The following is a 27,504-nucleotide window of genomic DNA, read 5'->3' as shown; positions in this document are numbered from 1 at the left end:
TATTCCCCAAATATTTGACACTGAAATTCCAATCCCACAAGCACAATGGCTCCGAATTGCCTGACCGGCGCTTGCCTCTGCAAGAACATAGTATACCGCATTATGTTACCCAACGAATCATTCCCTAAGGTATGATTTATCTCTACCTCTAATAAAAATCAGGATACCCCATTTACTAATAGTGTCATTAGGTGATTATCTGCCACTGCACCAACTGCAAACGCTATACGGGCTCCAGCTTTTCCGCCAACATCATTGTGCCAAAATCCAGTCTCGAGTACACCAAGGGGTCACCCAAGATGTACTTGGACCGCGGCGACAGGGGCGGACAGGTAATGCGCGAGTTCTGTCCTGATTGCGGTACGCCATTCACATCATCAAGCGATGATCAGGAAGTTGCTGTGAAGTCGGGAACGCTCGATGAAGAACACCGACTTAATTGTGCGGAATTGGCAGCGGAGATTTACTATCATCGGAAGGATAAGTGGGTGGATGATATGGGGAATGAGGATGTTCGGAGGATCAATGGTAGCATGGGCTAGGGAGGTGACTGAAATTGAATATCAAAATATCCACAACATTCTGCATGAGACCTTGGAGTATAATCCTCTTATCTTCCTAAGAGGGGGTTTCCAAGCGAATAGACTGAGGTCATGATGATCTCTCTACATGGAACATTTATAGGTCTTCGCCCCTACATCTTTCAAACATTGTATTCTCTCTAGTTTCCATTGGGCATCGACTACCAGGGCACTACGTGACAATCGATCTCGACGGACAACTGAGAGGATTACGGTTATCGAGGGTGAAGTTGGAATCTATGCAATACGTCCCATTTTCAAAAACACCTCCACAGCCAAGTGGATAGGTTTACCAGAGGGCAGCGATATCTGCAAGTCTACGGAACTAGTCCTTAAGCAAGGCGTCGAAGTCATTTCGGGGAAGTTCGATGTAGTCACTTTACACCCCCAAAAGCGTAGCATAAGGTAACCTTGAGTTAGCATTGTAAGATGATTGGTCTATCTATAGCATAGGTAGAACCCTGGAATGAAAAGACCTAAGGTATTCTACAGTTATTCTATACAGGAATAATCGGCTGTTTATGCGGCGGTAATCTTCTCAGTCAGTGGTCTTCTAGGATAGTCTTTTTATACGTCTTTTTGGCCCTTTTTGATAGTCTCCTCAGGTAGTCGCCTGAACATCTGGTTATACAGATTATTACCTTCCATTCTCAGCTCGCTAGACAGTAGAAAGGGGCCACAAACGCTTAATGTGTGGAATGGACTTTTCGAAGGATAGCCTCTGATAGAGTTGAAATAGGCTACAAATCTATGAAGGTAAATATAATCCAACCTAGAATCTCTGTGCTTATACCTTTGACAATAATTTTCTTTCTGTCGGATGCCTGGTTTGTTAGGCTCCGTCTAACTATAACTATTAGGCAGCTCCTGCCTCTTTATAGCGGATCCAATCCTTCTTCTTCTCTTCTCTCTCTACTCCAACTAGCCAGATCACCCTCTAAGCTCGTCTACACTCCGAATTCTATACTCAAGCTGTGCTATAAGATTGTATATATACCTGCAATAGTAAGTTTGGTTTAGTTTGCTTGTTTTAGAATTGTGCTAACTATATAACCTATACAGTATGCGGATAACCGAGTGACCGACCTACTCACAATGCAATCATCCAACGAAGAAAGCAAGCCGAGAGAGAAAAAGTGGACATATACTTCTATATAACACGACTCTTGACTCTATCTTACATTTCCTTCACTTACTCTTGTATCCTCTTTATATACGAAGGTCTATCGTTCGTGGGTTTATTCCTCCTAGCAAGTGAAGAACAAGCCTCTCTCACGATTCAACTTCATCGCGCGGGCTTTCAGCTGCAATATATTATAAAAAGAAACCACCGACACACTAGGTATATTGCCCCAAGCCACGGACAGAGAACAGGACGGACTTGCGGACGCAAATTCTACACTTTTCCTTTCCACTTCAGAAGGCTCTGGTCTCGAGCCACAGCCATGCACCTCTAACACTCAAGCTTGTGGAATTGAGATCCTACAAGAAGGTGATCGACTACCTGGTCACTGCGAGAGATTCACGAGTATAAGGATCTTCACCCTGTGTTCCCGCTCGACACGTTACAGGTGACATCTGTCTGAGACGACTACAAGTATGTTCACACCTCAAGCTTTACTATTCCAGTCGGTCCAAACGCCCGGCCACAACAGACCCTCGCTAAGAATTTTATGGGTCATGCGGATGACTCCGCTGGTCCTAATACACTGCGGATATATGTCTACTCCGGGCACTCTCGTGATCCTGGAATGCGTGGGCGATCATGGGACTTGAGGTAAGTAATCATCATTGCCTCTATTATATTATGCGTGATATACTAATATCGATACTCTAGCGGAACACTCGATCGTAATGCCCCCGTTGTGGACTGGTGGGCGGTAACGCCGTACCTCGAGAGATACCCTGGATCTATCTGTTACATCTTTGACACCTGTTCTGCCGTATCGGCCGTCTCCGAGTCATACCGGGGGGGGGTGGAGTTTGTAGGTGCATGCGGGTCACTTCTTCTGAGGCCTTGCTCAAGCCGGGGACAGATTAAACACACCGTCGGGATCTTAGCGGGGCATGGGCCTGATGAGCTGCTATTGAGTTGAACGCTGGGAAGGGCCTTTCCTGAAACAATACAATGGCTTGCATAGACCTCGTGAAACGGTATGTTGTCGTGCGCGTTACTGCCGCGTTTGGAGGCCTGTTCGTACTAACAGCACTTAGGTCTCCGAAGGAGTCAAGGGCAACCGGTATGAGCTTTTGGCCTGTTTGTCTTGGGCCGAACAATTCTAGAGTAACCAGGATGATGTTTGCGGAGGTCATTATCATCGTCCCTGATTCGCCGGGGTTGGTATCTATACTCCACCTAAGCAACTGGGCATCTACGGCTCTTCCCAGTCACCAAACACGTCAGGCATACAAATCTCATCGACAATGCCATCCTCAAAAGTGGCTTCGAGAGACCTGATGAGCCAGCTTGAAAAAGTCGGTTCGAGATCTAAAATGGCCGAAACCCGGCATGAGAGCACTATGGCCAAATACGGAGGAGGTGTAGTGCGCACGAAGGATCTCGCTGGCTCATGTAACTAAGAGCTATCGATACATGCGACTGAGAATGAACAATTTCCATCTTACTGTGTGAAAGCTCATGAGATTTATATGTTATATTCGACCAGAACTAGGACATACCTTATCGTTCAATACCTCCATTTAAATCATCGACCTAACCTGGCGCTCACTTGAGCCGAAAGAAAAGAACCAATCAGATGCTGTTTACAAAAGATATACGCAAGACAATAAGAAGTAAAACATCTTTGAGATTAGGAGTTAAAAGGAGAGAACACACTATGCAAGGAGATACTTGGCCGCATGCTCGACATGGTCATCCGCAAAGGTAGCCATGGTATAATATGAGTGGTCATAGTCCGGCTGGTAGCGAACCTTCAAGCCGTCGATGCCTGCATCACGGGCTGCGGCTTCGAAGTTCTCCGGTAGGAGTTGGCCTTGTTTGTAGAAGTTGTCGCCGGTACCCTGGATATGGATTAGATGTTGTACGGGATAAAAGGGGAAGAAAGTGGAAACAGAATAGAGAAAAGAAGACTTGGACAAAACCAAACTCACCACATCAATCAGGATATCCAGCGGACCCCCACTCCACTTCTTAATCAGTTCAGTAGCATCGTGCTCCTTCCACTTATCCTGCTGATCATCGCCGAAGTAACCCTTGAACGCCTTCTGGCCCCAAGGGCAGTTCGTCGGGTTCGTGATCGGCGCGAACGCAGAGACGGACTTGTACTTGCCAGGGTTGCGGAGGAACTGATGAATTAATTAGATAAACCACTCCACGAAGGCATCTCCTTTTCCAGCTCTTGCGTCATAGAGCGAACATCTGCATTTGACAGGTGTGTAACTTACCAAAGTGAGAGCACCGTGTCCGCCCATGCTGTGGCCGGTGATACTAACACGACTGGAATCCAACTGCGGGAAAGCAGCAAAGACAGTCTGTGGCAGCTCGTCGGTGACATAGCTATACATGTTGTAGCCGGCGTTGTAGGGAGCCTTGGTGGCGTCGACGTAGAAGCCGGCGCCGGAGCCGAAGTCGTATGCGTCGTCCTCGCCTTGGATATTGAGGCCGCCTGTGGACAAGGTCAATTATATTTCCCTTCCCTTAGTAACATGATTACTCGATTTGATGGAAAGATAGGACAATTGTGGTAATAAAAGATAAGGTAGATACATACGTGGGCTGGTATCAGGGTACAGCACGGCAATTCCCTTCTTGCTGGCGCCGTGCTGGAAAAAGCCCTTTTCGGAGCAGTTCTCGGCGGTGCAGGTCAGACCGGAGAGGTAGATGAGGACGGGGACCTTCTGTGTTTGGGCCTGCGGGGGCAAGAAGAGGTTGAATTTCATCTCGCATTTTGTGGTTGTGGCAGCATGGCTCAGTTTTAGGAGCTTGCCGCCGAAGGAGGCGATGGTTGCGTTTGTGGTGACGGACATTTTGTATATTCTGTATGTTGTGTATGTTGTAATGTTAGAGGGAGGAAAGAGAACAACCTTGGAAGAAGGGGAGAGGTTGACGTTTTTATGGTGGGGGGATGTCCCGCATGAGGGGAAAAGGTCCACTTCGATAGGATTGTTCTTCCTATTTGGGATTTTATACAATTATGTACACGATTAGATGTATGTAGATGTATTTATAGATGCTATTTGGGATTAAGAGCTGGGAACTATTAGACTGGTTAGTTAGTTTACTAACTACACCCTAGGATATACCACAAATAGACAATGTTAAGTCTATTAAACCCCTAACCTCTCCAAAGACTGACCTCGGGAGTACGAAGAGTCAAATCACATTGCTGCCCACAGTGGGGAAAACGCCAAGGTATATATACACAATAAGAGAGAAACATGACCTCACATTCACTCCAAAAACACCGGGACTCCATAAACCACAGGCGCTGCGCCGTTCAGATATCTCAACACACACGCACTCCTCGAGCGCGCAATTGCCGTGTCAAGCCCAACATTCTCTCCCCGACTCTTATCCTTCTTATCCTTTTTCTCGATTAGACCCCATGCATCAAAGGCAGTCGTGGTAAACCGATCAATGTCCCGATCAGTGACATCCCACAACGTAGCCACGAGCGCGGGGCTGCCTGCATGGAGATAATTCATCGGCGTGCCGTAGGGCTCATACTCACCAGCTTCGGTCAAAGTGCCGCTGCTACATCCCATTAGGAAAGTAACAGCGCATTGGGTGAGCCGCTTGACCGTGCGGCCGCGGATGTACTGCGCGCCGCTGCCGTGGCCGAAGTAGAGGAATAGATCCTTCTTTTCCAGCGCGTCGCGGAATTCGTCCTCGGTTGGTTCGCGCTGCACGACTGCAGTCCAGGATTTGAACTTGGAGAGGTCCTGTTCGAACGTTGTTTGTGTAGTGCGCAGGTCGCCTGTCGGGTTGAGAATGAATGCGCCAGAGTTGCGGTCCACGATGGTTCCGGAGGATGGCTTGCGGAATTGGAGAACACGGTCCCGGAGGCACTCGAGGGATGGAACCCGACAGACAGGGTATCCTTGCAGACAGGGAAGTGACTCCCACGGGAACAGGTGGAGAGCTTTATCAAGCACCAGGATTGTATGTCTCGGCGGCCGTGCCGCAAGTTCATCGCGCGCAGCTTCGTGGTAGCCTCGCAAGGCATCGAGAGTATCTACGACCATCATGTCGAAGTCAATCTCGTCGTAGGCATTGCGCTCGCCCTGAAATTGTAGAATATCCACCACAAAGTAAAGAAGATCCATCAGTGTGTCTTCGGGCTCTTCTTGCTCTTCAAGATCGCGAAGCCCAATGAACAAGTCTACTACATTATGATGTAGTGTAAGCCGGGGTCCGGCGGCCTTGCCACCCTTCTGCCGAGAAGGAAGATGCTTGTCAAGAATGCTTTGAAAGGTACTCGCGAACCGGGCCAGCGCGGTAGTCTCCCGCGACAGCGGCGAGAACACACCGCGGAACCCTCCAAACCATATGTTCTCAATGTTTTGAAGCACATTTTCCATCCGACGGTCGAGGGCTTCGCGAGTCTTCCACCATTCCTTCTTTGACAACTTGTCCGTCTGGGCCTTGGCTGCATGTGCACTTTCGTTGGCCAGCTTGATAAGTTCTTGCATCTCCTCTTTCCCATCCTCAAAAGTAAACTGTTCTTCGTCATCATCTTCTGAGTTTCCGCGATGCAGGGGAAGACGCAGAAGGAACGGTGAGCGGTCTTTCTGGAGTCGTGAAACCACAAATTCGGTACGGTCTGCACTTAATGACAAAGAGAGAACATTCCAATTTTCCGGCAGAATATCGACGTAATCCTGCGTGAAGTTGGAGCAAAGATCCTGGTCCAGTTCGACAGCTGAGGGGAACGAGGTTGGCCAAAATAGAGGGTCGGCGAAATCAGCCAGCTGTCGATCGATATCAATCGCCATGCGCTCCCGGGCAAATGCGCCAACACGTCCGATCTCTAATTGAGAAAGTCAGATATACGTCAAACCTAATAAGTCTCGCAGAACTTACCATTCATATTCGCGGGCGACTGAGCCAGAGTCGCCGGGATCCCGGGAGAAGTTGCATGTGATAGCATAGAGATCCGACTCATCAAGCGAGATGCCGCATGGCTATCAAGCGTTGAGCCTAGGATGGTGGCATCAGAGAAGACACTGGCAAGACAATCGCTTGCCTTGGTCAGCATAACCGAAAAGTCGTCACTGGCTCGCTGAGCCTTGGTGCGCGTTGTTTTGGCTGGAGCCCTGGTTCTCCTTGTCGACGGCTTCGCCGGGGGTAAACTCGACTCATCTGCCGTCTTGCTTGGTGTCTTAAGTGACGGTAGCGAGATTGTAGATTCAGGCAAGACGCAGTACACGGCATGGCTGGCAAAACGGCGAATAGCATCGGCCAACAGATGCTCACTTTCGCCGATTTCCAGGGCGATCTTGCTTTCTCGGGCCACTGAAAACTGCCTGGCCTCTGCGAGTGCCTGCGCAGATCGCTCGAAGTCACGCAATTCCCGCAGGCAATCAGCTTGCTGCCTGAGGATGCTGCCTTTCAGTTGTAATATGGATTGAGATTGGACTTCGGGGAGATTTGGCTTTGGAGCTGGGGCTTTCTTTGTGGTTTTGGTAGTAGCGGAACTGGCTGCACGGGTCCGCCGAGTGGTAGTGGTCGTAGGTGTTGGGGTTCGAGGTGTTGGGGTTCGCCGGCTGCTTGCTCTAACCCGTAACTTGTCCATCTTTTCTTCGATTTCTGCCATGCCTGGTGCCTCCATATTGGCAGGCATATCGGTAGATGTGACCGCTGTGATGATTTTATCTGCTTCCAGGAGGACACGGAGTGCCTTGTCATGTGCACCCTGCGTCTTGTACAGGGATGCAAGCGCCATTTGGAAAGACACGGTTTCGATACTTTTCTGGGTTTGTTCATTTGATTCAGCCGCTGCAGAGAGATGATCTTGTCCCTCGCTCATGTGGCCACTAAGAATCCAATGGCAACCAAGCTGAGTCTGTGCCGCCAGTAGCCGTGCATTGGCATCAAGGGTCTTGTCAATCTTGAGCGCTTGTTCGCCGTAATAGATAGCATCTTGGAACAAGCCATGGTGGGCAGACAATGTGGCGAGGTTCAGCAAGCAGGTATGGTGGGAACCTAGATGCGGCCAGAAAGGCGCACCTTGGATGTAGCTGGCAGACATATCTGGGGAAGACCCGTTCTGAGACAAATCAAGTTTCGCGATACCATCAGCAACAGCCTCAACATCAGAGTTTCCTGCAGCAGGCAACATCTTGTCTTGCTTTCTTTGGGCGAGCCGCTCAACCTTAGCCCATATGCGGCAGTTGAGCCTTACAGACAGCTTTGCGAAGTACAGAGCCTGGGTTGCTGAGCCCTGTGCGGAGAACAACCTGGACTGAACAAAGGCGGCATCTGCTACCAGCCTCTCCCATGAGATCTTCGACAGGACAGTCAAGTTGCCTAGTTCTGACTTCTGGCACTTGTCATAGAGTGTACGGGCTGCTGAAAGAACCATGGCGGCTTTCTCAGGCTCTCCGGTCTCCAGAAGGTATTCCACCCGTGCAATTTTGTAGGAAATGGTAGCAAGAGAAGAAACCTTGGTTTGAGCAAGATACTGCTCACCACGCGATAGGAGTTCACCTGCCTTTTGGCAGTAGCCCAGACGGCAATTCTGCAGTACTAAGCGCGACAGAATGATAATGGCATCTGACAAATCCCCTGACCGATTGAGCTCCGCGGCGCGTAATATCAGTTCCAGAGTGCATAGTTGAGCCTTCCAAAGCCCGTGAATTTCGGTATAGTCAACCAGTGCCTTCAACTGCAAGACCCAGTAGTCCGTGTCATTGATGCAGAGCAGCAGTGTTTTCCAGTCATGGGACTGGCGCGCCAATGAAGTCCAGGAAGCAAGTGTGTCGTCTAGGTCGCTTGCGTCAATCTTGCCGCGGTGGAAACCGATGATGATTCGCAATGAGTTGCTAATATGGATTGCAAATGAGGCAAGGTCAATGTCATCTCGGACTTGTAAACCGCCATCCAAAGCCTTTGCTCCTGCATCCAGCAGAGTATCGATCAATGTTGAATCCAAGGCAGTAGGCTGCTCCAGTAGAAGCCGCAAGACAGAGAGGATCACACGAGAACGACGAATAGGGTAGACGTCAGGGGGATAGAGATCGAGGAGGGAGGAAACAGCTGATCCGAGAATCAAGCGAAACTCTTCTTCGTTTGAAGAAGAGCTATTCATGTCAACAAGCAAGCTCATCTGCCATTCGAGAAGAAGACATCTCTGTTCGAATTCTAGTTCAACATCATCATAGACAACAGAGGGGTGAGATCCCTTCCTGCGCAGCTTCATCTTCAGAAGGGCCGACAATACACGGCCAAGCATGAAACCGGGGCTCTTGGGATCCTGGTTCGACAAACTTGGGTTGTGCCCTCCGCTGCTCTTGACAATCTGCTCTAGAGTGCCAGAGAGAATGTATTCTTCAATTGATTGTCGAAACATCAGCTCTGAGTCAATGTACATATTGCCCTCGATGTACAGATGGGCCATTCTCTCGAACTTGAGTGCTGCAAATGCCGTGTGGCGTTGGGAAGGCGAGCAACTTGAAAGCAGCTGGGTAGATTGTTTGAGAAGGGGTAAAAGCTCCCGATAACCCTGTCCGGCTTCTTTTTCTTTGATGTATCGCGACCAGAACAGATTCGAAAGTTTAACAAGTGCCATTCCTAGGTTTTCCGTCGTCTCCGTATCTTTCTCATCAGGGGTTTCGATAGTCGAAAGCAGGCGATGGCAATCAGCCAATATTGGAAGCATGTCTTCCCAAGGTGGCCTCTGAGACATAATAGAAAGTTTCCCAATTGCGACAGTTGAATCAATGGCAGCTAGAATGATACTTCTAGAAATCGAAACACGTTTGCTGAACATCTCGATCTCTTTTTCGTCACCATCTTCCGCTGGTTGGCGTCCAACATAGCGTCTGAGGAACCTGATGAACGCTTGTAGATATTCCCTGATCTGAGTGGCAACTTCGTTTTTCTCGCTTTCAGTCTCGGAACTTTTTGTGATAGCCTCTCCGAACCACGCAAGAGCCAGCTTCTTCAGTCTTGCAGCTTCCACCAGCAGTTCATCTAGGTCGTTTGCGCTGCCTCTTAATTGCAACCCTAATGATTGAGTCGCCTCTGACACAGAATCTAAAGCTCCGTCCAGAAACTTTTTTGATGTCTTCGAAGCCTGGAAATGAACAGATGCAATTTTACACCGGACTGTTGCCAAAGAAAGAGACTGAGTTCTTGAGAGAGGATTTATGGCTTGGGTGAACAGCTTCATGGATTCGTCAAAACAACCCGCGTCGAAAGCGAGTTGCCCGAGGATAGTCATGAGCTTGGCAGCCTGGTGGGCATTCTGTGTTTCTGAGGACTTCTTCTTGACCTCTGCAATAGATGTTTGCAGCCGGGTAACCGTTTTATAGATTGAAGCAAACTCGGATTTCTCGACGCTTTTGCTCCGGTGAGAAAAGCTACCAAAATAGCGAAGCAAGGGATCGAACACTTCTTTGCTCTCATCACAGACATGACCGGACAGCTTCCAGCTCAGGCATCGAACCTCGAGGGAAAGTAGTTGCAAGTCCAATGATGTCGTAGGCTTCAAACTATTCGAAGACTCATCCTTCGAGAAAGATGTTCCCGAGCAAAGCGATAGAACTGTATTTGATAATAGCTGGAGTTGGAGAGCAGCTTTGTCATTCGACAGGTGACCCGACTTCAAGGCAGCCAAAATTACTTGAGCAGGGCTACTCGGATCGGAAAGTTGCAAAGAAGGGTACACCTTCAGGATCGTGGAGGCTCTTCTATCCGCAGCGAATAACCGCATCACATTCGAGTGGAAGGGAACAAGCAAGCCGTACAGCGATTTCCCGTTCGAGATGTGAGCGAATGTCAGCAGATCTGACATCCTTTCTTTCGAAGCTTCTTCTTCCGTCGCATCCTGCGCTTCTGTGGTCTTCTTCCCGGCCTTCCCGTTATCAAGATATTGTTGGATTCTCCGCTTCAAAAGTCGAAGCTCTTTGTATGCCAGGTCGTTCAGTCCCAGGGAAATAAGCTTTCCCGCAAGAACACACAGTCCCTGCTCGAGCTGCATGTTCGGGAACTGGTCGTTCCCAGCCTCATTCTTAAGAGTACGTAGTGTGGACAAAGAAATTCTGGCGCACTCCGCAGCCGAGACGATGCCCGCGTCGGGGCCACTGGCAGTATCGGTGGTATTATTCTGGCGTTTGGCTGTAGCTATCTTTGCGGCATCCGTGAGGGTCTTCAATGTGGCATTGAATACCTCCGTAGCAAAGACCAGCTTCTCCTGACACGACAATGCCACCGCATCGTGATCGGCCAATGATTGCAGCGCCGCATCATTTGCAGGTTTTGTCTTCGTTGCGCGGGATGTTCTCGTTCGACTAGGCGCTGCAGTTGGTTCTCTTGTGGATTTTGTGCGTTTCGTGGGTTTCTCGGGCGTCTTTGGCGACCCGCGGAGGAGTGTTTGGAGGGTCAACACGGTAGCATCCGAGCATGTTGTCGTTGAGCGGAGGGCCTGTTTCACGGACTCTGTTAAAGAGCTGGCCGGTAAGACGGTAACCGCCATTTTCGTGGTCGTTTTATCGAAGCTGCAGGACTGAGGTCATCGCTCGCGTTGAGCCTTTGATGTGCAATCGCTATCAGCCCGACGCTCTAAACGGGGGGTTGTCGTAGCAACAACAGCGCTATACCGTATTGGGAACTTGATAGCCTTATCGCCTTAGGCAATCACGACCTCAACTTTTCCCGCTTCTAGAGATCGACGGTTGCTGCTAGACAAGAACAGAGCTATGGCTTTCAGATTCAGGCCCTTTGGGCTCAGCAGACAAATATTTTCTGCTTCTTCTACATTAAATGCTACCAGACAATGCCGCGCTCCGGCTGGGCGCTCATATTCGACCTCCGATCGCCTTCCGAAGATCGCAGACACGTCAGTATGGACGGCAATGATTCCCCGATTTCTTCGAGGTGGCAGAACGCGCAAGGACCCCGCGAAAGAGAAATCTAAAGAATGGAACCCGGCGACGTTCTACATCATCATGTTCACTCTGATCGGCTCGCAAGCTATTCGCATGCTCACTTTGAAGAACGGCTATGCGGCGTATACTCGGACGACGGATGCGAAGATCGAGCTTCTAGCGGAGATTATCACACGAGTCAAGAACGGAGAGAAGGTCGATGTGGAGAAGTTACTGGGAACGGGCGATGAGGCAAAGGAACGAGAGTGGGATGAGGGTGCGTCGACCAATATCCGACAATTCTATTTCATGGCCGGTGTCTAACTATTATATCTAGTACTTCGCGAGATTGAAGCCGAAGATTCCCTATGGCATGACAAAAAGACTGCCCAGTCACAAGCAGAGAAGCGTCAGGAGCCCGAGAAAGAACAAAAACAACACACACAGCCTGCGGAAGAAAAGGCCACCGATGAGGTTGTTAAGACAGAGTCTACACGAAAGCTTAGATTCTATTGAATGGGGACTAAGTTTGTTCTTTAAGAACGAGCCTCTGGTCTTGAGGCTTGGTCGTGTGGGTTTGGAATATACGCCGCATTGGCCCACTGCCATCTCAACGATATCGAATTGATCTTCTAGATCACGATGGAATTTCACTCTATCCTCGACAATCGGGTCTGGCATTTCCCACACTGAACCCAGTCCATGACCGACATATCCTCGCAGATATAAATGTAACATCACCTGTACAGGGAATCTCTCCTTAAAGTGAATTCCGATACCCGTTTGTGAGCTTGCAAATTATGATTCATGTACATATTTTCTTGAACGTGGGATAAACAACTCAAGACCCAGATCTTACAATATGGTTCATTGCAGATAACAAGATCAGATGCACCCAAATAGATTAAGTACTTAATCTGGATAAGATCTATCTGCTCTCTATGTACGACTTGGGTCAACGCTACACATATCTACATGTACAACACTACACTCGCATGATAAAACAGGAGAATATCTACCCAAACCAGATCTAGATTGATAGAAACACCACAATCAGGGCCCTCTAATACAACCCACACACCTTCTTTCCAGATCTATCTACTGTTGGTACAATGCAAACACAGGCGGTCTTCAACGAAGAAAGAGAAGACATCATGATGCAAAGGGAGGAAGGACGTCCCAAGTCAAGCCCAACTAAACCACGAAGAGGGCGAACATGAAAACAATCTGAAAGAAATGAGAGAAAGATCTCATGCTAAATCGAGGGAAAGATAGGCCTTGAACAAGTGAGAAATGAGAAACATATCGCTAGTAAAAGAAATGAAGTAACAAAGACAAGAAATGACAAACAGCTCACTATCTAACAGCAAGCCTCTCTATTTCGAGCCCTGCAGGATCTTGGGCCAGTTCTCCGGCCGTGGGACCTGCACCCGGCCAATGTTCTGGTCAAGGTCAAGGATGAGCTTGAGGGCGTTCCTTGACCGGAGGTAAGGCAGAGGCGCCGTAGCACCGTGTCCCCCGACACTAGGCTCGATGTGACCAGCGGGGCTAATGGCCTCACCCTCACCGGGCATGGGGAGGAGTTTCTGCAAGACCTCGTAGGCGGCTAGGGTGAAACCGAATTGAGGCGAAGAACGCATGATACGGGCGGGTCCACCCTTGAAGAAGGCAGCGAGGCCCTCTTCTTTCCAGACGGTGGAAGCGCAGTGGCGCAGACCGTGGTACTTGGTGTCACCCTTGCGGGCTTCGACCTGCAGACGGGTTTTGATGACGTCGCACGGGGTGGTTAGGTAGGCGGCGGGCATACCGGCGATGGCACCGGCGGTGAGGAGCTGGACAACGCCGAGCCTGTTCGTAGCGGTTTCGCCGAAGAAGTCGGACTTCAAGTGCGCGTAGGTGGGGAAGTAGATGGCCGAGAAGGGTACATCGCGAAGGAGACAGGCACTGGCTCCCTTGTACAAGCCCACCAAACCCAGGTTCTTGACAATCCAGAGGGCTGAGCGGCGGGGGGCACCCTCGACGTTCTTTGCAATTTCACCCTGGACCTGCAGACGGATCTTCACAATCTCAAGCGGATTTGTGAAGACGACTTGACAAGCACCGGCAGTTCCACCAGCCAGAATCTCTTGGCTGTACTTGATCCTGTTCGTTTCCTTGTCTGTGAAGAAGCCACGAACGAGATCGTTCACAGTCAGTTTGATAGCCTTTTCAGGCGCCACACCAATCAACTGAGGAATGACACCAGAGTACAAGCCAGTGAAACCTTCGTTGCGGATAACCTTCCTAGCGCAATCGATGGAGTTGTTGTACAGTCTTTCGCCGGGGCGAGACGAACGCTGGTTCTGTAGGCGGGTCTTGACCAGGTCAATGGGGTAGACCATGAAAGCACCAAAAGCACCGGCAATACTACCCAAAGCAAAGTGGTGTACAGACTCAAGAACGTTGTGCAGCATACCCTTGGTCTTCTCGGCAACTTCATGTCCAGCAGACACGGCCTGGCCCACAGCCATCACCGGGATACGCCATGAAGCATCGATGACCTTGGCGAAGTCCTTCTGTGAGAGACGTCCTGAGGGCGCATCCAGTCCAGCGAAATGGAACAGAATATCGGCCTCCATAGGTGTGAACTGGGAGAAACGGGTCACACGAGAGGCCTCGTTCAGGAAGTCGGTACGGGTGATCTTGCCATCGTTGCTCTTCTTTGTTGCTTCGCGGACAACCAAATCAATTATATCCATCTCGCGCATGACATTCAGGAAAGCACGGACATTGGCGTAGGAGATGCGGTTGCTGGTCGAGATATTGCACAGGGTGGGGAGGTTCTCCAGGACATGGTCGGACAGTTTATGTTTTGAGGTCTCGAGGATAATGCGTTGGAAGTCCTCGGGCTGGATGAATCCATCACCATCCTTGTCGAAAATGTGGAAAGCTTGACGGATACGCTCACCCTGCAGACCGCGCAGCATCTGGGCGAATTGGGGGTAGGTCATATCATGGCGAGACTTGGAGCGACCTCCGTACAGCGACGCCCATTCTGAGTCCCAATCAAAGGGAATGGTGTCAGCACTCTTGTTCATGTTGTACAATCCCTGCACGGTCTCGAACTTGACACTGCCGGTTCCATCGAAGTCGAAGAGACGAAAGGCGATCTCATACTCGGCATCGGGCTTCGCGAGGAGGTTTTCGAAGGAGGCCCAGTCGGTAACGTTCAGCTTGCCAGCTCTCCGTCGGTCTGCGACGTTGAAAAGGATACCATATTGTTCACGCTTGATCTTGTGCTGTTGGGAGAAAACCGGATCAGTAATTGCGAAGATTTCAGTACTTTTGCAGTCCGGGATGACACTCACATAGTCTTCATGCTTAGGTGCCACGGCATTAATGAAGTTCTCCCGGTCCATGAAGAGCTCGCCATTCTCGTCCTTTTGCGCATGACGAACAAAGTTCAAGCGCGACTGCTGGGACAGATGAGGCGCCTCTGTGCTGCCCAGGAGTGATTCCTTCACAGCTTCCTTAACGGTTGCCATTGTGTATGTCCAAGTTGATTTTGAGTACTAAACAAAAAGGAAAACCCACACAAAAGGGAAAACTGGGGGAAGGAAGGGATCGAGGGATGTGGAGAAGGGGAGAATTGAGTCAATAGCGCTGGAGAAAAGTTACGATAATCGAAGGAGCCCACTTTCCAGAGTTTCCCTTCTCTTCATAATAATACTGGAAATAGATAATTTATGTCTATGTGGTATTTTTCAGATAGATTTGATATTCTCATTCTCTAATATAAATTTCACGCGTCCACCCGTGGCCACGTTGAATTTTTTAAATTTTTGGTTTTATTATTATTATTTTTTTTTTTTTTGTACTTACCCCTTGTCTTTTTCATTATGGCGTTATTTACCCGGGCAGATCGGACCGAATCAAGAGTCTCACTTGTCCCCCGATCTCCGCATTGCGCCCTGGATAATCGACAGAATATCAACTCCCCAAATTAGCCTCAATGCGGTACTACTTCTTATTGTTCCAGAACAACTTCTTATCTAGTTATTCCTTGGGATGGGCATTGTTTTTGCCACCATGAGCCACGGTATATATATAGCTGAACCAGCCACATAATCCAGGTCCTAGTGGCAAAACAAAAGAAACACAGTCAGCAGGCGACTTTGAAAGAAAAAACGATCGAAACTGAGGGAAAAACCGGAGTTGTGAACCTGTCACATGGCCCTTTCGGGACCGGTGAGCCTTAACGAGAAGACGAAAAGACGAAAAAGGGCGAAAACACCCAAGGTCTCCGAGTTCGGTGCGGAGTTCAGTGGGAACAAGAAGTTGGAGAATTTCCCTTCAATTGGTCGATTCCCATCTCTTCCCCTCTCCCAAGCCTTCCAGACTCGGCTCAACTCCGGATTTTATGTACGGAGCACTCCGTACCGTTATCCCCCTTTTTCTCCGCACATACTCTGTACTCTATATCAGATGTGCATTTACCCGACTAGAGTTGCTATAATAGTAGCTCATCTTGATTCTACATCTATATCTTCTTATTCTTCCAAAGTGCGCGGTTCTCCAGAGCCTTAAAACTCAATTGCACTACAGAGTAGAGTTGAGAGATATGCGAAACCTGACAGCTATGTACTCCGTACTACTCCATACTTCGTATATAAATTGGGGCGAGGGTCATACATTATATGTATGTAGTGGGTGTAGCGGTGTAGCTATAACACCCACCGCCATTGCCAGCTCCGAAAGTACTTTTCTCTTGAGCTTAAGCCCTGAAAAGCCCAAGAAATGATTCACCGGGAGCCAAGCCTGCCAATGGTGCCTTTGGCAATTAATATGGGGAACTCCACACGATGTCTCCGAGCTACCTAATTAGGTAGGTATGTTGCAAGACCATCCGTAATATGGATGAACTAGCTACCAATTTCAATGCGGGCTATAGTATATGTCTGCCACAAATTACATGCAAGGTACTCTGTGAAGAGTTGGGATATATATCTATCCTAGCAAGTGCCATTACACTTAGGACTAACAAGGGCTATAAGGCCAAATCAATATCATACTCATATAGAGCAATAGCTAGATGTCCAAAAGACAAGAGAAACAGAAGGATTCAAAAGTGATCGAAGAAGCCATATACATGTTGCTCCAATATATCGATGAGAACTCATCATGAAAATGTAAGAAAAGAAAAGAAGATTATCTACCACCTACCAAATCGACTATCCTTAGCTTTAATCCTTAACGATTCCCAGATTGGAAACCATTTGAGTCCACAATGAGTTAAGGTACATCTTGCTTGTCGTTGGACTATTATCCTGAACTTGAGGACAATATCCCGCCAGGTCCCAGCTGATCATACTAAACACATGTTGAAGAATCCAGGGCCACATCTGCTGAAGGGAAATAAGTCGCTAAGATCCTGTCATCTATGGATACCCTACATAGTATATGGTGGTCATTTCGGCCGCTAACTTTGTTTTTTCTCATACATTTCAGCATGTTCGCTTTCCTTTCAAGCATCAAGAACAGAACCCCAAGTGCCATTGATCTTGTTTCGATTCATGCATGAGCACAACTTTTTCCTCATTTCCAAAAGCCTGTTGGAGGCTGCTACGCCTTGTTGATGGACATACAAGAAAGAGATTCTAAAAGAGGTATAGCTTTCTCTTTTTATTCGAGGTTACTGAGAGAGAACAAGAATAGTATGTCCGCCATAATCTCGAAGAGTGAACTACAAGAGATCCTCCCAACAAGCTATGGAAGCCTCGACCTCCTAACCTAAGCCTCAAGGCTCCCGAGGTTTCCTATAGAATGTTGCGAATTCCGTTAACCTCATAGGAACTCGAGGCAGTTTTATTCCAAGAGTTGTGTGTCTTCTGCACATGTTCGTCCATGTCTTCGAATGTCTGTTTTTGATATGGTCCTTACCGTCCAGTGCCAGATCCAGTCATAGGTTCGGATACTTGGGTAGATATAGTGGCTCGTCTTACAAGATCAAACGCCTTATCCCCTAGCGCTGTCCTAACCAAGTAGATGTATGTAAGTATGTGTGTCCACTATATGTTGTCAATTTTGGAGGCTCCATAAATAGAACACATGTTCAGGCATTGCATCGTACAACATACATGCTCTGCTTGAAAAGTAAGGAAATAAAACCACTAAGGCGATCACGCCAGAAGAATGTAACATAGATGGGGCATTATCTTGTAAGGACTGGATGTCATTTGGCCTTCCAAAAAAAGCCCACAACAAAATGTGATCAACATGTTACAACTGCATTTACTCCGTAGTGTGCATCGATACATTCTGTGTCCAAGTATAGATTCTTCATCGCTCAATCTTCAAGAGTAAAAATAGGTGCGGCATCATCCCCATGTGATATCTAATTATAGGACGCCGCAACGATCCTGCGAATCCTCAAACCAATCAGCTGTCGCTGTGACTGCTAATCACTGTGATGATGCGGGGATATCACTCAGTAATGCAGGAATCCACTTGATGTAAGTGTGATCTTCCTCACCTATTAAGTGATAGTCGGTTGAGAGTTTCGAATCAAATGGATAGGAAGACCAGTGTGGGGGTTCCAAGTGCAGTTGGCTGCAGGGTATACGGAGTATTGGACACCCTATCGTGGAATCCTACCATCCGTCACATCACACTAGACGGGGATTCCAATCAATAATTATAATTGGCTGGATGGGACGGAAGCTTTCCCAAGTTAGAAACTGAAGTGTGATGGTGGTGAATTTGTGCATCGTCGTGCATAGGGTGGGCGCTTAGACAGAAGAAGGTGGCAGGTCTTCCCCTCTCAAGTGTATATAGCCGCCCTGTGTCCCCCAGGAGACTACGTTCTACATATTGTTTAAGATTTTCCTATTTTTCTATTTTCGCCTTTTCTATTTTTGTCTTTTCCGACTTGGCTGGCCCAAGTTCTTCAACTCCTTATCTACATCTTCGTCAATAATTTGTTTCTCTCCTTGCCTACTCGGATATCTTTGTCGATCAAAATTTCCTTGAAATTCCCAAATAACATCAACTGGTTGTCGTGAACTTCTTCAATTATCGTGGATTCTTCGTCTGTCACAATGTACACTACCACTGCCCGTGTCGTCAAGCCAAAGCTGTCCTTGAGCATCTCTGCTGCGCAGAATGTCCCTCGGCCATCACTGTCGCTCAAGTCACCAAGTGCTCTACCTCGCACGCCGGTCTCGCCAATCTCCGCGTCGAGTCCGAGATTCTCCTCACTACAAGTTCCAAGCTACGCATACACAAACTCTTGCTCATCGAAGAGCATCCTCAAGAAGCAGTCATCCTCACGCGCTGGATCTGTTGACAAGCGTATACAATTCAAAGGGACGCCAACTGTCCACTGCGTGACGCCTATTGAGAATCCAGACGAGTATTACGGCAAGCACATGAAGATGTCACGAGAAGAGCGGCGGTGGACGGTCCGACAGTGAGGTCAAGTTCGAGATCTGTATCACTAATGACCGTCCACAGCTGGGGTAATAAGGAGCGACCAGGTGTTTCTGAATGACTCGGGGTATGCATCTTGCTCTTGCAATGGTACTACGCCCTGCACCCTGGGTCTATTGTCACCTCAATCCACACAGCAACTCGCGCGCCCGACAATTGACATCCTCAAATTGCAAGATGGACTCCTATAAATGACAGAATGGCGCATTAAGTGCTCATCCAGCTTGTCTCAAGATAGTTCTCTGGATGATTATGCTGCCTCTCGCTCTTTTCGCTGGCGCAGAGCTTAACGGTGTCATATTCATCTGGGCTGACTCGTCCTTGGATGCACACCGCACATCCTGTTCTTGGAGGAAAAACGATGTATCAGAGTTTTGGAGGAACAATATATTTATGACGTTATGATCGGACCTGGATTGATGATTTTGATTTTTGAGCATAAATGTTTTAACCTAGTCGTTCGTTACTGCAAATACAACAATGTCCTCGACCCGATGCCGACATCATCAATCTCAATAGTACGTAGACTCAAGATCCGTAGATAGTAGTCTTTCCGACATCACTCGAGTATGTACTCAGATCAGTATAGATTGCTGTTTTGGTACCTGTTTTAGGGCTCCAGTTGAGGGCTTCTCCGGCCCGTGCGCGTCCGATCTTTTTCGCCCCGTTGCCGGTCGTATGTCAAGCATCTTGCCAATGTTATTCTCTGTTGCTTCTGTTGCGACTTTTCGCAGATCGGCACTAAATACGAGGAGATGTTTGAGCTCCCGCCGTGGTTTGCTCACGTTGGCAATTGAAACGTCATGGTAAGCGGAGATGTACGCGCGGAAAAAAAAAGCCATCCAACTAATTTGTTTCCAACAACAGCGACGACACGTCAGTAGCCATCGTCGAGAAAACAAGGAAAGAATCCGGAAGCGCAGCCAAAATCCATTTTCTTGAAAATGTAACGGCCGACACGCGCGCGCATCGGGGAATTCATCCTATCATCGCCCTTGAATCTCACCAAGACAACCTCGCAACCCTTGTACAGAAAGCCCTTAATTACCTACCAGAGTCAAAAACAAGCGATGGACTCAAACTGGCAGATGGAACACGTCGCCGCCTCCCCGATTTCATATCCGCCACAAGAGGCCCCGGAATGCGGTCCAACCTGTCCGTTGGCCTCGACACCGGAAAAGCGCTGTCGGTTGCATGGCAAATCCCCATGGTCGGAGTGCACCACATGCAGGCACATCTTTTGACACCGGGACTTGTAACGTGTCTGGAAAATGCATCCAAGGCCGGCCCACCCGCAATAGCGCCCGAGTTCCCTTTCCTGTCTATTCTTGTCTCTGGCGGCCATACGACTCTAGTTCAATCTAAAGGCATTACAGACCACAAGATCCTCGCTACAAGCGAAGATATAGCTATTGGAGAGGCACTCGATAAATCCGCACGAGATATCTTACCTGATTCTTTGCTCCAGGAAGCTAAAAGCACAATGTACGGCAAGAATCTGGAGCAATTCGTCTTCCCTAATGGCAAGGCCGATTTCGCGGACTACTCGCCGCCAGATACTCGAGGTCAAGAAATAACCAAGCGAGTGAGCGATTGGGGGTGGTCTCTTACGACTCCATTTGCGAATACGCGCATGATGCAGTTCAGCTTTTCTTCGATTTCCAGCATGGTCGGGAAGATTGTTCAAAGAAGCGGTACGAATATTAAGATGTCGCATGCAGAGCGAGTTGATCTAGGCCGGGAAGCCATGCGCGTCTGTTTTGAGCACCTTGCTTCGCGCACTGTTATCGCTCTGGAGACTCTGCGGCCGCACAATACTGGCAAGGATGAGATCAAAACCCTCGTTGTCAGTGGTGGTGTTGCCGCCAACCAGTTCCTCATGAAAGTGCTCACTTCATTTTTGGAAGTGCGAGGCTTTGGCAATATAAACATTGTTGCCCCGCCTCCGTATTTGTGTACCGACAATGCGGCCATGATTGGATGGGCGGGCATTGAGATGTTCGAGGCTGGCTTCCGATCTGACCTCAGCTGTCGTCCTCTGCGGAAATGGACCCTCGACCCGCAGGCTGGTGATGGGGGTATCCTTGGCCCAGGAGGCTGGATCCGAGAGTGATGATTGCAGTTGGAGGGCTACGTGCTTGTATAGTAACATACTATCTCTGTATAATAACCGGTGTATGATAATGTAGTTTTATTCCCATAATTCCTTGATACAGCGCGTAATGAATTTTTTTTAAAAAAAAGATAAGGAGTCATAGTGCATTATGGACATGTAAGACCCAGAATCATCAGAGACGCCGATGCCATGCAGCCTCCAAGTCCATTCACCACCTATGCATCCTCCACAGTAGGGTATCGAAGATGCGCCGTTGCAACCCATAAAACGAACCAAACTCGCGACCGGCCGACTGTGCAATGCAAGTATGTTGAGATAATGAAGTCGTAATCGTCATGATCAGCCGCCGACAGGGGGACCGCTTCGCTGCAGCGAAGCAATCTGTTTCCGAAGCTCTAGGAAGAAGTCTTTCCCGTTCGCCATGTTTTGGGCTGTAGATATGGTTATTGCTTGCCCAAGGTATGCTGCGATCGAAAGGAAACTGTACCCTTGGGGCCCCAGGCAGTAGATCGTTGGGCAGGGCCGTCTTTAAAATGAGATTTGTAGGGTGTCGACACCTTGGTTTCTGAACGATGGCGCATAGGTTAGGCTTTAGTAGATACGGAGGTAGATACAAGACGTACCGTATTGTCCTGCTGTATATCAAAAGCTTGGTTAGACCTTGTACTTGCAAATTGGGTGCATATACATACCCTTCAGAACGTTCTTAACCTCTGCGGTGTTGAAGCCTCGTACAGGGACATGCTGTTCCTGCGGAGTGTTGGATGCGCCCCAAGCAGCATTGTTATCGCCTGCGCCTCCCTGTCCTCCTGTTTTATCACGGTTGTTCGAGTTGCGCTGCGACGCCTGGCGACTGGCTCCACCCCGCCACCTTGGGAAGGCAGTAACAGTTAGCGAAGCTGAAGCGCGAGGTGTTTCCGGGTGGATAACACGTACCTGTTGTCGCTGGAGCCGCTCATGTTGTAAATTTATGTAAAAATGAAAAAGTAAAGCTTGATCGAAGGAACAAAGTCGTAAATAGCTCACAAAGGACAGCTGTGGATGTCATGTCACTATGTCAAGCTGCGGAGGTGCTTAAAGTCCAGATTGTTGCCTCAGGCCAACAGGCCCAGACAGCTTGGGTGTCTCCGCCTTGACCAGATAACCAAACACATCATCGCGCCTTGCAGCTTCCGAGGGCTCTGGCGTCCTTTGCGTCTATTGTGCCCATTCATTTCTAGTTTGCTGTCGCATGACTTCAGACCTGCGGCTTTGATTTTTACCGAGGCCCTGCCTGAGTCGGCCTCTGAACGCGACCTGACGCCGTCCGATTAACAATCGCCATCCCAACGAGCAACATACACACACCCGAAACCTCGTTCTTAAATTATGGCACCGTCGGTCAGACATTCAATCTCTGGTCGTCCATCACGCAGTAAACCTAGTTCCTCCCTCAAATCACCCAACAGCGTCTCCTTCGATTCCCCTGACGGCCCTCCTTCAAAGAAGCGAAAGTACGTTCCAGGTGGTCCTGGAGGAGGAGGAAGATTTGTCGACTTCGACGCTGCAGCTGCAGCCGCCGCCGCCGCCGCCCAAGAGACTCCCAAGAAAGCTACTCCCCGACGCCACTCCGCAGGTGCTCGAGGCCGTCCAGGCCGTCCACCGCGTGAGATGGAGCAACCATTCTCAGCCCCTCCACCGCCACCTCCCATCGTACCAACAACACCACCCTCTATGTCGCGTCCAAGGCGCGACAAGGACCAAACCCGCGGTCGGTTCACCTCTTCTACGGCCGCCGCTCTGGCTCTTCAACAAGGCGATGGGTACAAGCCACGCGAAGAACGCGGGTGGGAAGAGTTCCATCCCGACTTGGACATCGATGGCAAAATTGCTGTCTTCACGTCTGAAGAGGTTGATGCCCCGGATACCTCTGCTCCTATCCTGAGTCTGGAGTCGCTGGCTGGTGCGACAGTCTCCGATCTGTCAGGATCACCGGTTATCATATCAGGCGAAATGGCTTCCCCAATCCCAATCAAACGTAGGCCTGGCCGTCCACCTCGTCGCCCCGAGGCCATCCTCAACGCCCTTCTCGCCCAGCAAGGGCAAAAGATCATACCGCCCCCTGGCCCCAACCCCCCGGGAGAAACTGACACTACCCAAGCCGTCGTTCCGACTGCGTGACCCTTTTACATTCTATGAGAAGAAGGGTGTCGGTCATCAAAACTATGTCGATCGAACCATGGCAAATGTTGGATACCAGGAGAGCGATCTCTTCCTTCGCCATGATCGGCGATTCATTCGAATGACTGAAGGCACCCAAGAAGATGACCTCGATGTGATTCAACCTGCCATGACAGATGGGGATATTAACACCGCCATTGGACGTGTCGAGTATGACATGGACGAGCAGGATGAAAAATGGTTGGAAGAATACAATGCTAAGCGCCGTGAAGATCAGCTCGAACCCATTAAGCCCGCTGTGTTTGAGATCACCATGACCAAAATTGAGAGGGAATGGCATGCCCTTGAGAAGCGTATTCCCAAGCCGAATCCCAAACCCCCACAGACCGGACGTCTTCGCTCTAGCTCCGCAGCTGCGGTTAATGGCGAGACTGCTGGACCGGGCGAAGAACAAGATAGCAAGTGTGCTATCTGTGATGATGGCGATTGTGAGAACGCGAATGCAATTGTTTTCTGCGATGGCTGCGATCTTGCAGTGCATCAGGAGTGTTATGGTGTTCCTTTCATTCCAGAAGGTCAGTGGCTTTGCCGCAAGTGCCAATTGCTGGGAAGAGGGTCCACCAACTGTATTTTCTGCCCAAACACCGAGGGCGCATTTAAACAAACAACCTCTTCCAAATGGGCTCACCTACTCTGCTCTTTCTGGATCCCTGAAGTTTCTATTGGTAATCCATCTCTTATGGAGCCGGTGACCGACGTCGAAAAGGTTCCACGCAGCCGATGGAAGTTGAATTGCTACATCTGCAAACAGCGGATGGGTGCATCTATCCAATGCAGCAACAAAAACTGCTTTGTTGCCTTCCATGTCTCATGTGCACGCAGAGCTCAACTATATTTAAAGATGAAGATTGGCCATGGTCTTATGGACTCCCATCTTCTCAAGGCTTTCTGCGACAAGCACGTTCCTCCTGACTGGCGATTGGAACATGGTACTGATGCCGCAACTGCCGACGCCATCGAATATTACCGCAATGCCATGCAAGGTAGACGCTGGGGAGACAGCCAAGCTGCAGCTCTCTCGATGGGGCCTGCGCACCCCGACGATGCAGGAGACGAGGATCGCACCCTCACTCCTCGCCTTACCTTAACAGTAGGCGGCAATAAACGGAAACGTGTTCCCAGGACAATTTGGAAGCTACCTTCTGGTGCGCCAGTTATCCCCCAGGTTGTTTTAAACTCAGTGATCGCTTCTCTTGGGCGATTTACGGTTCGCCAAAGGAAGCAATATGCTGAGGATGCGTCCAAGTATTGGACATTGAAGCGAGAGGCGAGACGTGGAGCAGCATTGCTCAAGCGCCTCCAGTTGCAGTTGGAGACCTTCTCATCCATGGAAATGACACGAAGAGACTACGTGGCAATGGGTGTTCCGGGACACAAACGTCTGGAGCGTCGCATTGAGTTTGGTGAGCGACTTTACAAGGATCTTGATCGGTTGAGGATGCTATGCGACGAAGTCAAGAAACGAGAGAGGGAGAAGTTGAAGGATGCAGAGATGCTCCGTAACATCGTCGATCTTGTTTACTTCCCTACGTTCCCATTGCTGTGGCCAATACTTGAGAAAGCTCAACTGTAAGATATGCTCGTCCTATCTTGTCAATACTCATACTGACTTTATTCCAGGCTCGATGGAAAGGGTGTGTTTGCACCAGGCTTGATGTCAATTCGACAAAGGCTCAAAGAACGATTCTATCCGTCTGTTGCTGCCTTCTCTGCCGACTTGGCCAGTCTTTTCACCTCAGAAATTGGCGTGGAGCCCGCCGGTGATACCGCGGAACTCCAAGCGCAGATTAGTGGTCGCGCTCCAGAGCTTAGCCTGGAGCAACGCGAAAAGAGAAAGCTAGCAAAACGGATAATCAAAGTCATCCAGCCTTCCCTAGAGGATGCGATTAGGAAAGAAAGCGAGCTCAATCGCAAACCATTCGAGAAGGAATTGAAGGAGCTGGATGTGATTCTTGACCACAGCGTGATGTCACGCAGTGGCGATTCTGTCGAACCGGAAGGTGATACTGAGCTGTCTGGTCACCCTGATGAGATGGAAGGAGTTGAAAAAACACTTCCTACGACAGAGGTCCCAACGGAAGCCCAGCCTGCAGATGAACAACTTCCAGAAGCACCTGGGGCAGAAGAGCTACCTCCTGCTGAAGATCCCGTGAAGAGCGCTCCCACCTACTATCGACATCCGACGCCTGTCTTGACCGAGCAGGATCAACAGTTACCGTTGGCTATGGGTGGCATTCAGTGGTACATGCAGCCATTTGACCCTGTCGGTACAACTATTCATGAGGAACGGTGGACTGGGCGGGATGTCATGCGTGGAATGAGTGAAGAACTCAGTGAACTGGATGAGGATGAACTCGAAGGGTTGAAGGACTTGGTCGACGATGGAGACCTGAAGGGCCAGACCACCAGCACCCCGGCTGCTTCACAACAGAATACCCGTCGGACTCGACGTTTGCGAGGCTCACGATGATTACTCCTCTGGACATGATGCGTATGGGGTTCACGAATTTGATTTTAGCGCAGTCCAATTCCAGGAGTTAGTTTAGTTCTATAGTTTTATAGTTTGTATGAGTATGTGTACTAGTTCTATAGCTAATAAAGCTGTAATATGGCGATTTCTTTGGTCTTGGCGTAATAGCTGTTTGTCGAGGCTAACCCCCTGCATAAGCTCGCATTTTCAAAAAAGAAAAGAATGAAAAATCTGATTTTTCTTCTCAAAATCCCCCAAATTCGTCCAATTCACTGAAAATCCACGCAGTTTTGCACCGCTGCCTGATTCCTCGGGTGTACAGTTTCCCGGTGCTTAGCGTCCGCTCTTATCAGCTTTCCCAACTTCTCTTTCTTCCTTCTTCCAACCTACACCTTCGGTCCTTTCATCATGGCGGACTACGACAACGATTCCAGCCGTTACGCGGGTATGTCCTTTATGATTATTTCGGCGCGCTCGAAAATATTTACCCTTTTACGATAGACGAGCCCCGATATGATCGTGAGCGCAGCGCCTCTCCTCGCGATGAGCCTCGAGCCGACCGCGACCGTGCTCGCAGCCGCTCCCCTAATGGCCGCTCTGACGACAGGTATGTATTTGTCTGATCTGGTATATCAATTCCAAAACTAATCAACTCACAGAGCTCCTCTGGCTCGCAAGCCTATCGAGGAAGAGGATGAAGGTGCCGTCAATACTGGCTCTAACCTCTTCGTTACTGGTATTCACCCGCGCCTGACCGAGTCTGATATTTCGCGTCTGTTTGAAAAGTATGGCGATGTCGAGAACTGCTCTATCATGCTTGACCCCCACACCAAGGAGTCCCGTGGATTCGGTTTCGTGAATATGGTCACTGCCGAGCAGGCTGATGCCGCCAAGGAGGGTCTCCAGGGTGAGGTCATCGAAGGTCGCACCCTCAGCATCGAGAAGGCTCGTCGTGCCCGTCCTCGTACCCCTACCCCCGGAAAATACTTCGGTCCTCCCAAGCGTGGTAAGCTACATCATCCCTTCCCCTTGCGCCTTCGCACCGGCTTACATTTCCCTTCTCCAGATGGTCCTGGTGGTCCCCCTGGTGGTGGTGGTCGTGGAGGTCCCCGCCGTGACCGTTACGATGATCGCCGTGGCCCCTCCGGTGGCGGCTGGCGTCGTCGCGACGATGACTACTCCCGCTATGGTCGCTACGACTCTTACAATGATCGCCGTGATTATGGCCGCGACTACGGTCGCGACTACGGCCGTCGTGATTACGGTGGCGGTGGCGGTGGCCGTGACTATGGTGGCCGCCGTGAATCACGCGACGACTATGGATACCGTGGTGGTGGTGACCGCTACGGCGGTGGCCGTGATGACCGTTACAGCCGTGATGACCGTCGTGGAGGTGATGATTCTCGCGGTGGTGGTGGTTACTACGACCGTGACGCCAACCCTCCCAGCTTTGATGCTGCCGGCCCTCCCCGTGAGGCTCGCGACCCCTACGTTGGTGGTGGACGTTCCTATGAAGGCCAGGCACGCAGCAGCGCTGGTGGTGCTCCTGGCGGCGAGGATCGGTACGCTGGTAGGTAAAGTGTCTTCCCCTTTCTTCTAAC

General features: G+C 49.6%; 9 protein-coding genes across 9 annotated transcripts; 5 read left to right on the top strand and 4 right to left on the bottom strand.

Annotated features, from left to right (window-relative positions):
• Positions 1-102: 102 nt before the first annotated feature.
• On the top strand, positions 103-542 carry N7489_007865 (GFA family protein; the record flags this gene model as incomplete). Its single annotated transcript, XM_056713615.1, has 2 exons — positions 103-129; positions 192-542. 2 exons carry the CDS (start codon positions 103-105, stop codon positions 540-542), a joined length of 378 nt encoding a protein of 125 aa, XP_056567330.1.
• Positions 543-3,416: 2,874 nt separating this feature from the next.
• On the bottom strand, positions 3,417-4,568 carry N7489_007864 (S-formylglutathione hydrolase; the record flags this gene model as incomplete). Its single annotated transcript, XM_056713614.1, has 4 exons — positions 3,417-3,602; positions 3,693-3,887; positions 3,987-4,207; positions 4,313-4,568. 4 exons carry the CDS (start codon positions 4,566-4,568, stop codon positions 3,417-3,419), a joined length of 858 nt encoding a protein of 285 aa, XP_056567329.1.
• A 423-nt stretch (positions 4,569-4,991) lies between these two features.
• N7489_007863 (C50 family peptidase) lies at positions 4,992-11,239 on the bottom strand (the record flags this gene model as incomplete). The annotated part of the gene is made up of 2 exons (XM_056713613.1): positions 4,992-6,571; positions 6,625-11,239. 2 exons carry the CDS (start codon positions 11,237-11,239, stop codon positions 4,992-4,994), a joined length of 6,195 nt encoding a protein of 2,064 aa, XP_056567328.1.
• A 379-nt stretch (positions 11,240-11,618) lies between these two features.
• On the top strand, positions 11,619-12,146 carry N7489_007862 (DUF5321 domain-containing protein; the record flags this gene model as incomplete). Its single annotated transcript, XM_056713612.1, has 2 exons — positions 11,619-11,907; positions 11,968-12,146. 2 exons carry the CDS (start codon positions 11,619-11,621, stop codon positions 12,144-12,146), a joined length of 468 nt encoding a protein of 155 aa, XP_056567327.1.
• Positions 12,147-13,006: 860 nt separating this feature from the next.
• On the bottom strand, positions 13,007-15,154 carry N7489_007861 (citrin; the record flags this gene model as incomplete). The annotated part of the gene is made up of 1 exon (XM_056713611.1): positions 13,007-15,154. One exon carries the CDS (start codon positions 15,152-15,154, stop codon positions 13,007-13,009), a length of 2,148 nt encoding a protein of 715 aa, XP_056567326.1.
• Positions 15,155-18,706: 3,552 nt separating this feature from the next.
• Positions 18,707-21,210, top strand: N7489_007860 (N(6)-L-threonylcarbamoyladenine synthase family protein; the record flags this gene model as incomplete). Its single annotated transcript, XM_056713610.1, has 6 exons — positions 18,707-19,077; positions 19,122-19,126; positions 19,554-19,615; positions 19,687-19,773; positions 19,832-19,872; positions 19,965-21,210. 6 exons carry the CDS (start codon positions 18,707-18,709, stop codon positions 21,208-21,210), a joined length of 1,812 nt encoding a protein of 603 aa, XP_056567325.1.
• Positions 21,211-21,552: 342 nt separating this feature from the next.
• N7489_007859 (uncharacterized protein) lies at positions 21,553-22,172 on the bottom strand (the record flags this gene model as incomplete). Its single annotated transcript, XM_056713609.1, has 5 exons — positions 21,553-21,644; positions 21,701-21,778; positions 21,837-21,848; positions 21,906-22,084; positions 22,150-22,172. 5 exons carry the CDS (start codon positions 22,170-22,172, stop codon positions 21,553-21,555), a joined length of 384 nt encoding a protein of 127 aa, XP_056567324.1.
• Positions 22,173-22,581: 409 nt separating this feature from the next.
• Positions 22,582-25,903, top strand: N7489_007858 (putative PHD finger domain protein; the record flags this gene model as incomplete). Its single annotated transcript, XM_056713608.1, has 3 exons — positions 22,582-23,155; positions 23,235-25,002; positions 25,054-25,903. 3 exons carry the CDS (start codon positions 22,582-22,584, stop codon positions 25,901-25,903), a joined length of 3,192 nt encoding a protein of 1,063 aa, XP_056567323.1.
• Positions 25,904-26,311: 408 nt separating this feature from the next.
• On the top strand, positions 26,312-27,481 carry N7489_007857 (RNA recognition motif domain-containing protein; the record flags this gene model as incomplete). The annotated part of the gene is made up of 3 exons (XM_056713607.1): positions 26,312-26,348; positions 26,405-26,510; positions 26,563-27,481. The coding sequence occupies 3 exons, from the start codon at positions 26,312-26,314 to the stop codon at positions 27,479-27,481; spliced, it is 1,062 nt and encodes a 353-aa protein (XP_056567322.1).
• Positions 27,482-27,504: the final 23 nt, after the last annotated feature.

The sequence above is a fragment of the Penicillium chrysogenum genome, assembly GCF_028827035.1.
Source record: "Penicillium chrysogenum strain IBT 35668 chromosome Unknown utg000004l_segment0_segment0, whole genome shotgun sequence".
Lineage (NCBI taxonomy): Eukaryota > Fungi > Ascomycota > Eurotiomycetes > Eurotiales > Aspergillaceae > Penicillium > Penicillium chrysogenum.
This window is presented reverse-complemented; position numbering and strand designations above follow the sequence as displayed.